General features: G+C 48.5%; 1 protein-coding gene across 4 annotated transcripts in view; it reads left to right on the top strand.

The window, feature by feature from the left end:
- MAPT (microtubule associated protein tau) overlaps nucleotides 1-12,746 on the top strand; it is a 1,071,056-nt gene that overhangs the window by 726,206 nt on the left and 332,104 nt on the right. For all 4 annotated transcript variants that reach the window (XM_085650276.1, XM_085650277.1, XM_085650279.1 and 1 more), the window contains exon 6: nucleotides 7,114-7,226. In XM_085650276.1, the coding sequence (XP_085506402.1) occupies nucleotides 7,114-7,226 (113 nt within the window). The remainder of the gene's footprint in view (nucleotides 1-7,113; nucleotides 7,227-12,746) is intronic.

Genomic DNA, 12,746 nt, shown 5'->3' with positions numbered 1-12,746 from the left:
GGTGACACACATGTCTCAATCACTCCTTGATATTCCAATTGTTCAAGGATGGACGCGACGTGAGGTCTTGCCTCGCGACGCATGGGATATTGGGGTTGAGGCTGGGGATCGGATCGCAATGGAATCTCGTGATTGGGAGAACATTTATCCCAGCCAACCTGATTGCGATATAACGCAGGCGCAAGCACCTGCGCCCACTCCCCGGCCAACCTAGTAGACTCCTCCGTGGGCACTGCGTGCCCAAAGGAAGGAAGTATAACTTCCTCTCCCCTAGGGGCGTCCAAAATGAAAGCCAGAGGCCAATCTTTCTCCGCCAAAAGAATATCATATGTGGTGGTAAGATTATCCCAAAAAACCACTTTAATTTTGCGTTGTATGTCACCCTCAATATTAAGGACTATTTCAAATAATCTTTCCGGGGGGGCTACGCGAGTATCAGCAGTTTCAACTGTCACATAAATGTCAGTTGCTGTCGCCTCCAGAAATGGACGCAATGCTTCCCGCACTACTGTAACTTCCGCCGCGCTGTCTAGCAGCGTTAGTGCCCATGTCAGGTTTCGAAGCTGTGTCCTGACCATCTGAGGCATATCTCGCTGAGATAGCAGCAAGTTTCTTTTTCTGAAACGGTGGACGTGGTCTGGCAGTGTCTTCCTGCTTGCCTTTACCGTCAGTCTGGCGGGGCTGGTCTCGACCTCGAGTGCCCCGTCCTCTCCCACGCTCTCCACCACCAGAGTGCGAAGTCGATGTTTCCTGTGAAGAACGAGGAGAGCGTTGTTCAGAAACCTGAAATCTATCAGGTGACTTAATACGAGTACGATCGCGCAAATCATAAGTGCGTTCACTATACGACTGAACTGGTGAGGCAGGACGAGAAACCTGTTTCTATTGCTGCTTCTCTTGTTTTTTGGCTCGCCAACTTTGTTTAGGAAAGTTGGGCTTTTCGTCTTTTGTAGACGAACTCACCTTAGTTTGCTGCACCACATCAGGAATTTTTATGGTGGGTTTCACGCCTAAGGCACTACGTCCAACCATCCTATAGGCTTTCGCAATAATTTTGGCGAACTCCCTTGGCTTATCGGCATCAGCCACAAGCTCCAGCATATTACCAACTTGGAACTGCATGGCATCTCCTTTGAGGTTGCCCATTACCATGGAACAAACCACATCGAAACTGTCGACAAGCCGTAATCCCAACTCAATAGCTGCCTCCGCACCATGACTTTCTTGATGACGGAGGGTAGTACAGCCATAGACTGAGTGCTGTAGCACTTCGAATATGCCGCAGCAAAGACCTTGCCCCAATTGTCACAATCAACAAGTTCAGGGACTAGGTCCTTCGGCAAAGTAATGGTGAGTATCCTGTGTTTATCCACAGGTGTAGTGTTTGGAAACACGGCTTCCAATTGATCAAATTTTTCCGCAAGCCAGTAAGGAAATTCATCCTTACTGAGGGGGCGCTTGCCGACTACCGCGTTAACCATAACAGGGCTAATCACCACCGCGTGATGGTGATCCGCCCCGTGTCCAGCAACCGCAGGTGCTCCCACCTGAACTGTGCGTGACACATACTGCACTAAAGCCCTATGGACCGTAATCAGGGCTGTGTGTAGTGTTCGTAAATCACCCACTCCCACCGTCATGTAGCGTGGGTGTGGAGTATATCCGGCCAGTACCGACCATGTAGCCCCTGCAATTGACCATTCTCGCCAATACGACCTCATGGGGGAGGGCGCCAGTAAACCAAATTGTATGCTGCCAGGCAGAAATAGGAATTTCCAGAGTCCGATATGGGGCATAAGCCGCAGGTACAGCCGAGGCTGTATATTCGTGGAACAAATTATCGTCTGTATCCACCTCCGCAAAGGTCACCCATGAGTAAAACAACTCATATGGGTAGGTGGTATCAGCACTGACCACAAAGACTACGGCCATCCCGTCATCAGGTACCCCATACGCCCTCAAATGAGCGCGCAGAGGAACCCTACTATGAGCGGGAATATTAACCGCCATAAGGACACCTTAAAGAGTAACAACGATATTTACAGTAGCACTTGGGCTCAAAAATTATAACCTTTTTAATTTTCAAGCTTGATAGAACCTTTAGTCTAAACCTAGGTAGGTTAAACCGTCACTCAAGTTTTCCAGAAACGAGAGTGAGGGTAGTTGTGGACTAAAACTAGTACTACTAAAGCGTCTCGGATCTTAAGACCAAACGTTAGGTGCGCCATGTTGCAGGGATTCTGCTTTTGCACAGAACTATGCGCAGGAGACAAGGACCTCAGACAATTGTGGTGTACCAGAAAACTCCCCTCAGAACCCAGAACCCCTTATCTGACTAGCTTAGTATCCCATTCGTTAACCTAGATCTAGCTAGGTGGTCCCAATGTATAGACAAACCAGAACAAGCGACTTAGATATTTCTCAGGAGTGGTGGGAATCCGAAATACCTGTTCGTACTTATTTGTTAGTCCACAACATAATAATACAGACACGGTAAAGTTTAAAGAGTTTATTTTATAAACCTCGCGTCCTAAGATGCAGTACTTTGGCTAACACTAGCAGACTAACAGTACAGATCAGAACCATAAGCATTATTACAATACCATATAAAATGAAAGGAGCAATCATACTATTAATGACAGTGGTATACGGCCACACTCCTTTCACTAGAATCTAATACATTATTATTAGACTATTAGAAGGTCTCTTAGGCTAACAGGGGGGACCCCATACCGTATAGATCAGCTTAGTAGAATCACATCAAAGGATCAGTTCTCGCATGCATCAGCTCTTCTGTTCGAATGAATGTAAAACCAAACTGTTCTGCAATATTAAAGACGCTTGTCCTTTAGATATTGGCAGCTGTATGCATGATATGTCTAACAAGTGGTACGATCAATCTAAACACAACACTCTGTACCTTCTAGTGACCCAGACGCGTTCTTTGCATGATGTACAGACCAAGGGCACATTTCACGGTTAAGAATGTGAAACAACAGTTTGTTATCCTGTAAGGCAAAGTCGAGTCAGCATTTCTAAAATGAATAACACATAACAACAGTGTCGTGTGCAGCGCAGCAGAAACGACAAGCTTGCTTGCTAACCATGATCTCGTTTATGCTAACTTAGTGTTGTAAATAGGGCGTGGCTTAATCCATCTCACAGTACTTTAGGTGCATAACCCATTTGGATAGGATCACCTTATTGGCCCCTGTACAGTGTACCTTAGGTACCCAGGGCATAGGTGTACCCTAGGCCTACCAGGGGCTGCAGCATGTATTATGCCACCCCTGGCCTGGCCTTCCATTATGACACAACTGGCTGATCACTCAGCTGGGGCAAGGTCGTGTAATCACTCCTTGCTTAGGTGTAATATTCCTATACCTATCTTGCATATAGACACATGTGTACCTATCAGCCACTCCTATGGCAGGCCTTAACAATCCTGGAGGCAGAGTGCTTGGTAACATGTGAGATGGTGCTCTAGCATGAGCTGAGCCTGTCAGCAGCTTTCGGAACCATGTCCTTATTGCTGTTCTATGATATAGCCTACCATATACTCTTAAAGTGCCTTATAATCTTAAACGGTTATGGTAACTATGGTTTGGCTTTATCAAAACATGTCGTGTAAGGTGTCTAACACTTTGGAATAATACTCCCATCCCATTTCTGGGGATGAGGATATTATCCCTCCCTTCTAGAGGGAGAAGACATGTTGTAACCTACTTACCCGGTTAAAGTTAACCAGAGCCCCAGCATCACAAAATGGATGCTGCTGCCACGACACAAGTCTGACCTCCTGCTGCTGGGAGTGATCCCGGCAAGGGAGGCTTGGACAATAGGTTTCCTGCCTTGGGAGGTGCGAGCACCACCCCAGACAGGCCTTAGTGTATTGGGGCAGGGAGGGATGAATAAAACGAGACACTGCCTGGGGCACACAAGGTGCTCCATGCATAGTCCAGTTCAAACCGGTGTTGGGGCACTCCAGCCCCAGTCCTGGCGCGAAACTGGACAAAGGGAAGGGGGTGTAACCACCCCCCTCCCAGGTCCCACCCATAAGGCGGACCTAGCAGGCAACCCAGACCCCCAGATTAATATATGAGTGGTAGCTGGGCCCCAGGAGATTAGATTATCCTGAACCTGCAACTTGAACAGAAACTCTGGACCTTCGACATTCGACGAAAGAAGAATACTGAAGACTCTCCCTTGTGGCCAAGGAGTGGCTACCCTGTGCAAACAGGCACCATCAAGAGACTACCCTTTGCTTAGCTGAAGTTCTACGAGGGACCGGCTGCAGAGCCCGACCAGAGCCTTGACTTCCAGACTTCTCCGACCCTGATCCACATCCACAGCCGAGCTGAGATCCGTGGAGGCGACGAGAGACGTGGGACCGGCTACCTGGGAAAAGTGGCGAGTATCTTGCAGCGCAGCTTCTGAGGCACCCTCGAAGTTGTGCACCGGGGATTGAGAAGCCCCAACCCCAAGCACCATCTGCACCGAAGATCAGCCCCCCACACTCCACGAGTCCTGCGTGGGGCCCTTCTGCATTTTCCTGCTTGCCGCGTCTGTCCGGTTGCTTGCCCGTTGGCTAGCGGCCTTTGTGACGACACACCTTGAAATGTTCACTGCTGGTTTGGCTCCTCCAGACTGGCTCCCGCTTCCTTGCGAAAGAGAAGCACCCCAGACCTTCCTGGTCTGCACCAGAAGCAAGTCCTCCGTTCTTCGTGGGTTCCGCTTGCCAAGGCTTGGTGAGTCCTAGTTCGACTTCGACGCCGCCGACAGCAAGAGCCTTCGTGGGACAGCTCGCCTCCTGGTCCTGGTCGTCCTCGACGTCTCCTGGTACCCGTGGCTGCAGCGACAAGCTTCACTTTTCACCTGCAATCTTCCCGACATCGCCTGGTTCCTTCCTGGTTCCACGTGGTCACTGGCTAGTGACCCTGACTCTGTCTCTTCTGCTTGCAGGTATCCTCTCTTCTTGATCCCAGCCTTGGGATCCACCGGACACTCTTCACTGACCGCCTGTCAGCAACTTTCCTTCAGGCATCCATAGAAGTCCACGACGAAACCCGACGCAAGTTCACACCTATGCACCCGCAGCCTGTGGGCTAGGTAACTTGGGTACTTCGGTGCTCACAAGGGTAGTGACTATCCTAGGGTCTAGTTTCCGAGTCTCGACTCTCTAGCTGCTTCAGAAGTGTCCTTAATTGTTAATTTCTAACTGCTAGTATTTCTATCGACTTTTACGCATTACGCGTGAGTGTTTCCACTCTGCACCTGAATCCCGTGGGCCTCCCACTTCCTAACTGTTGCTAGTGTAGTGTAGCCCCAGCGATTGCCTAGGCCTAGGCCTATCCTATTTCCGTGACAGTGGTCCTTATACCACTTCTTTAGTATATGGTTTGCGTGGCCCCTAGGGCCTAACTGTATTACTTACCTGTGTGACTTAATGTATGCTTGAAGAAGACTGTGTTGTACTTACCTCTAATCTCATAAAGAGTGCTGAGGGTTTGACTAGAATAAATACACTTTATTTTATATATATATCTGTTGTGGTGTCCTTTCATTTGGTATTGAAGGGATTATATATGGTATCACAGCTGGCTTCACATGCCATTCAGAGTTTAGCCTAAGACTGCTCTTGTCCATGCTACCACTAGGGTAGCTGGTCTATAAGGTTGACTTTACAACCAATCACCATAAGGGTTGTTTGGACTGATATAAGGTGTACACTAGAACTAGTGACATCATACATCAGGCCAACTTCTCACACCTCTTCTATGGCCACTATTTACCTCAGGGTCGTCTGGGTCATTCCAGTGGAGGTCGAAGTCCCCAAGGAATATCTGCGTGTTTTGGTGTCCAGCATTTGTGGCTTGGATATCCATTATGTGTTCAATAAAGGTAAGGTTGTTTCCTGGAGGATGGTAAAATGAGTGAAGTGAGCATATTGTGTTGTTATTAGAGATTTCTAGACCTAAATATATTCACAGGAGGAGAAAACTGGGGTGATGAGACGTTTCACAGAGAGGTAGTTCCGATGTATGCAAGCAATACCACCTCCAAGCCTATCAATTCTATCTAGTCTTGTGATGTGATAGTCAATGGGGACTAGTATGTCTATGATGGGCGAGTATGAATCGTTAAGCCAAGTTTCCGTTAAAATTGTGAGATCAGGTTCGTTGGTTAGTATGAGGTCAGCTATATCAGCGCCATGACATGGCAGACCTACAGTTTAGTAGGATACATTTTAGCCGGGTCTTGGTGGAAATAGTGTTTGGCTCTTGAAGGATGGGAACTCTCTGGAGGTTTTTTTTAACGATACCGCTGGTAATGTGTCTTGCGGCTCTATCGGGATTGGGAGGGATGGGTTGGATAGAGGACAGTGTCGATGTGTTGTCCGCGTGCTCATAGAGGGGGTGGAATTGAGAGCTCGTAGGAATGCAGTAAGGAGATTAGTTCTTGTGGTGATAGTGGGTTTTTTCTTCTGCGCGGGTGGGATAAGGCATTGCGGTCAGGTTCTGTGGGAGTGGAGGGGGACTGTAGGAGCGCTGTCTGATTGGATGTTCATGTGTAGGGGGAGAGTGTGGCTGAGGTTGTAGTGGAAATGTTGGGCATAGAGAGAGATGAGGCATGGGCTGAGTTGTGTGGTGGATCAGTGGGGGACTGGCTGTGGTATGGGAAGGCTGGAGGGAAGGGGATACTCGTGTGTGGAGTGCTAGACATGGTAGTGATGGTGGTGTTGGTGGAGAAGTAGACTTTGCGAGGAAGTAAGTCATGTTGTGGGGGTCCAATAGTGTCGGGGTTGGGAGTACGTACACAGTGGGAGCTGGAAGGGGGAGGACTAGAGGGGGGGGAGTCAGGTGGGAGGTTGGGCTGAGTGTTGGGAGAGTGGTATGCAGGGGAGGTGGGATGGGGTCTAACAACTTTCTCCTTGATGTGCGGAAAGATGATATCTTGTAAGTTCAGGTTCTGATCTGAGGCTTGCATGAGGATGATTCCGTTATGGTATATAGTGAATGTCGCTACCGCTTTGTAAAACTGGGAGGGAGTGATAGATAGTATAAGCCCATGTGGTGTTTTTAATTAATAGACTATTTATGTTTCCTATTACAGGAGGTGGGCAGGTGGAAGTTAAAACAGAGAAACTTGACTTCAAGGAGCGGGTGCAGTCTAGGATTGGATCATTGGACAATATCACTCACACTCCAGGTGGAGGAACTAAAAAGGTATAAACGATACATAACTATCATTTAATAGTATTGCGTTTATTAACTGAACAACATTGAACTACATAGGGTTACATCTGATGTTCAGTGTACTGTTACCTATTAATGAGTCCAGCTCATGAGAGGGAGTGATTCGGCCATCAGGTTGTCATCTCTTGAAGTGTATTAAAGGAACTCTGTGTACATTCATTTTAAAGTTGCTTCGCACCTTAAGTTGAAGTACCACATAATAATCGAACATAGCTTCTTCTACATATTAAATACCTTTCTTAAAAGCATTTTCATTAACTGCGCCTTAAATTAAAATTGACTGCGTTATGTGGTTCAGCATTGAGTAAAAGAATGTTAAAGCCAATACTGAAGCCTTGAATATTCTCCAGCATTTTAGGATGTTTTAACAATTCACATGCTTGAGTCTTCCCTCCGTTACTGGATGAATCAAAAATAATGCGACTCAAGAATTTTCTTATTTTCCCATTCTTTTGCCTTCGTAGTGACCAAGGACCTCTCCATGTAACGATGGGAAGTGTACCTGCAAGAGTTGTCAGCATGTGGTCTCTGGAACCACGAAGAGACGTTGCACCACATAAACATAGTCAAACTCAGAGCAATTCAGAGCAGACTTTCCTTCTGAAGATTCCTCATTCATTAGTGTTAATATGGAAGGACAGAACCAAATATGTGTATTACTTATCCAGTATTAGGGTATCTTTCATAGATTCACATGCCTGAATCATTCCCCGTCGTCGGGATGGGAGTCCCCGGTACATAAATAAAGTAATGTCTCAGTAGACATATAGAGTAATAGGCCAAAGGCCTCACCTTAGTAACCTATCCACGTCCTTTTGTAAAAAGGACCAAACTTTGGCTATTCTCCAATCAGCTAGCACCACCCTCTAGAACCTTCCTGGAAGGAGCTCTAGTCCCTCAGATTTTGTACCGCACGTCGTGCTAAGGGAGTCTCCACTGAGCTCTGCTCAGAATTCCTTGTTTCTGCATTTCCAGTGTTTCTTGCTTCGACTTTCCATTTTTTGGGTGAAGTTCTTCAGTTCCTCATGGCAGACACTCCGAAGAAGGGCCTTTTCAGGTCTTGTGCTTCCTGTGGGGAAAAGAGACTTCATGTGGACGATCAACACAAGGACTGTCTCTACTGCCTTTATCCAAACCACTCTTCAAAAGATTGTAAGGTATGTCGTACCTTCTCCTGCAAGACCCTCAAAGACCGTGAGGGGCGCCTCTTAATTTGGCTCCAGAGGCTTAAAGACAAAGATACAGCATGGTCTTCTGAGGAAAGTGAGGGCTCTTCCATCGCTTCACAGTCCTCTCAGAAAAGACCAAGGGTGGCATCTCCGGCTCCTTCGTCGCAGCCACCTCAAAAGAAGGCGCTTAAAAAGTCTTCAGAGGTCCCTCCTAAGACTGCCAGCGAAGGTTTCTCCTCAGGAAGGTCTTCATGCCTTCAAAAAGCCTTCATCCACCCCGTCGACGACGACCTCGTCGACGGTGGCTTCAACGACGAGGAAATCTCCATCGACGGCAGTACATGTCACCTCGTCGACGATGACAGTTTCCACTTCTGTCGCGTCTCATTCCCTATCAACATCGACGACAACTCCATCGTCGACGGCCGGTAGGTCTGTCTCGTCGACGCTGAAAATTAAAAAGACATCGTCGACATCCAAGCTGCTGTCGACGCTGCGATCACAGACGACACCGTCGACGACGACACAGTCGACGAAGACTGTCACGTCCACATCAACATCATCGTCGACGAGGACTCCGTCGACGACGGCTCCCGTCAACGAAGCCTTCGTCAACAACACTGTCAACAAAGCCTTCATCGTCGACGACGACACCGTCGACGACTAGCCCTGACGACGGCATCTCAATTTACTATGATGCCCGTCCACACTTCACCGTCGACAACTATGCCGTCGACGGCTACAGATTCTGATATATAAAGTACATATGTGCACCTCAAAATCACCAAACGTGCACTAACACTGGCCCTGACCTCCCCTAGTAGGGTCCAGCTCTTGCCTCCAGCACAACTTTTAGAGGAGGAAGACTCCGACGATGGCAGTATGTTCCGCACAGCGACAAGTCCATCACAACTGCACGTTAAATACCAAGACAGCTCCAATTACGAAGATCAAGGGCAGGAAAATCAGGAGGTTTCTCCTGAGGAATACCATCCGCCTCCACCTCCCATGGTTTGTCTGCCTGCTTCCCTGGTCTCTGACCTACAGTTCCTCATTTCGGACTATAAGCAGCGGTTTCCAACGTCTGCACCATCTCCGCTTCCGGTTGTGCCTCCAAAACCACGGCCACGACCTCCTCCATTGCACTTAGTCTGAGCCTGTCACATCACCACCTCATCTTTCTACAGATGATGAGGAAGAAGACCATGAAGAAGGGGAACTTCAAGATTCCCAGTCTAATCGGGACGAGTGGGATGATTACATACTTCCCTGTCCAGCTTCTCCCGTTCCTACCACAGCTGACTCGCCTCCGGAGGACATTGGAGGCTTTTACGATATCGTGGAGAGAGCGGCGCAGCGCTTTCAAATACCTATGCCCTCGCACCAACAGGATTGTTTCCTCTACGATTTTAAAGAGCCTTTTAAGAAGTCTGTTAGGTCTATCCCTGTTATAGACTACATATGGGAACAGGGTGTCAAGATCATGCAAAACCCTTCCTCGGTGCCTCCAGTATTGCCTCGTCTGGATAAGAAATATAAAGCTCCAGATACTGCTCCGGCTTGCCTGATAGGCCAGCCGAAACCGGACTCAGTCATTACTCAAGCTGCTCAGCGGAAATCAAAAAATCCTTCCACTTTGCTGACTGCTCCGCCGGACAAAGAGGGTAGGCGGCTGGACAATATTGGCAAGCGCTTCTTGTCCATGTCTGCTTTGACAGTGCGTGCATCCAATTCCTTGGCACTGTTAGGACGTTATAATCGACAGATGGGGCAGACATTGCTCCATACCTTGCGACCTTGCCGGAAGAGTCCAAGGAAGAGTTAAAGAAGATCTTACTGGAGGGTGAGAGATCTGCATCTGAAATTATTGACTCTGCAATGGATATTGCCTCTACCGGATTTCGCCAAGTCGCGGGCGCAGCTGTACTACGGCACCAGGGTTGGTTGAAGGCGATTTCCTTCAGACCGGAAGTACAAACCAAAGTCTTGGACATGCCATACGATGGCCAGCTTCTTTTTGAGACACACATAGATGAAGCTTTGCAAGGTATTAAAAAGGATACCGACACGGCTAGGGCACCCTGCAATTCCGGAACCCCTCTTTTCGAGGCTCAAGAGGGAGAGGCCAACCTTTACTAGAGGGGATTTCCAACACCGATCTTCCTTTTCTTCCACTCAGCAATATCGGCCACAATACCAGCAACGTCAGCAGCACACCACCTACACTAAATCTTCCAGAAAGACGCTGCTCAGCAACAATGACTTCCCACTACCGCCGGTCTCCAACTCCTCTCTGCGCAATTGGTTCAATTCGGACATTCTCTAGAATTCATCCAAATTCCTCCCCAAACCCCTCCCCGACCTATGCTTCAGAAAAATTTGCGTGCTCTACTCATGGAGGTGGCACTTATGCTCCAGAAGGGAGCTATAGAGAGGGTTCCCCCACGTCAAAAGGGAAAGGGATTTTATTCCCGTTTTTTCCTCATACGCAAAAAGGAGAAAAAATGGAGACCGATATTGGACTTGAGAAATCTAAACAAGTTCCTGAATAAACAGTCGTTTCGTATGGTCACCATTCAGGAAGTGCTACAGCTTCTCAATGCGGACGACTACATGGTGTCTTTAGACCTTCAGAACGCCTATTTTCATACCCCGATCTACCGCAACCACAAAAAATTTCTGAGATTCACGGTGGCGGGCAGGCATTACCAATTTCATGTCCTGCCATTCGGACTCAAATCAGCGCCACGCATTTTTACCAAATGTCTTTCTCCGGTGACTGCATATCTACGACAACACCACCATCAAGTCTTTCCGTATCTGGACGACTGGCTAGACAAATCACCCTCTCTAGAAGGCGCGTCCAGGTCTTCCAGCGCCTGTCTGAGGCTTTTCGACTGTTTGGGGTGGACTATCAATCAGGACAAGTCCGTCCTTCAACCTTCTCAGCGCATAGGTTTCCTGGGTGCTACCCTCGACACGATACAAAGGAAGGATTATCCAGTATTAGGGGTGTCTTTCATAGATTCACATGCCTGAATCATTCCCCGTCGTCGAGACGGGAGCCTCCGGTACATAAAAAAGTAATGTCCTATAGACATACATAGAGAAAAATAGGCCTAAGGGCCTCCCCTTAGTAGCCTATCCTAGTCCTTATGTAAAAAGGACCAAACTCTTAGAGCCAGCCAATCCGCTGTCGCCTCCCTCCAGAACCTTCCTGACAGGAGCCTCAGTCCCTCAGATTCTCTACCGCACGTTGTGCTAGGGAGTCTCCAGTCTGAGTTCTCCTCAGGATTTCTTTCAAACCAGATTGTTCACTTTCTTAGTGACTTACTTCTTCAAGGACTTGAACGCAGATCACTTCAGGCCACTTACTCTGCAGTGAGTGTTTATTTCTTCTAAAACTCCTGGCATGTCTGAATCCCAGAAGAAAGCCCTTTTCAGGGCCTGCTCTTCATGTGGGAAGAAGAGGCTACATGTGGACGACAAGCATGACCTCTGCCTATATTGCCTTTATCCTGACCACGTGCCTAAGGACTGTAAAATATGTAGGTCTTTCCCTCACAAGACCTTGAGAGACAGAGAGGGTCGTCTGCTTATCTGGCTGGACAGGCTTAAGGACAGGGAGAGTGTGGTATCCTCAGAGGGAAGCTTTTCCAGAACCTCTGAAGTCTCCCTGAAGAGGCCGAGAGTGACGTCTCCTGGCCCCTCAGATGCTCCTCCTATGAAGACACACAAAAAGTCTTCAGAGGCAAGATCTTCAAAATCTTCAGTGTCTGACAAGGACTCTCTGACTTTTAAGAAGCCTACCCTGTCGGCCAGCAAAATTGCGACACCCTCCTCAGCGCAAAAAAGGGTTGGGGCACCAGGTCATGTCTCCACAGCGACGACAACTGTGTCAACAACGACAGCGTCGTCAGTCTTCTCGTCGACGAAGACCACCCCTTCATCGTCGTCAGCAGGTACACCTATTTCGTCTGTTATACTGCTAAAACCGTCGACGACGTCTAAGACCTCATCGACGACGAAGATTGTCCCGTCGACGACGACATCGTCGATGAGGAGCCCCCCGTCGACGGAAGAGTCGACGACGAAGACGTCGACAACGAAGGCGACGAAGACGTCGACAACGAAGGCGACGAAGACGTCGACGGCGAAGATGGCGAAGGCATCGACAACGAAGATGTCGACGGCGAAGGCATCGACGACAAATGAATCGTCGACGAGCGCATCGTCGACAGGGACACCGTCCACGAAGGCCATGCCGTCAACGACGGTATCGGCGACGGGAACATCGTCGTCGTCGTCCATGGGTATTTCT

Source organism: Triturus cristatus, chromosome 1_1 (assembly GCF_964204655.1).
Source record: "Triturus cristatus chromosome 1_1, aTriCri1.1, whole genome shotgun sequence".
NCBI lineage: Eukaryota > Metazoa > Chordata > Amphibia > Caudata > Salamandridae > Triturus > Triturus cristatus.
Note: the sequence above shows the minus strand (reverse complement) of the source record. Positions and strands in the feature narration are given on the sequence as shown.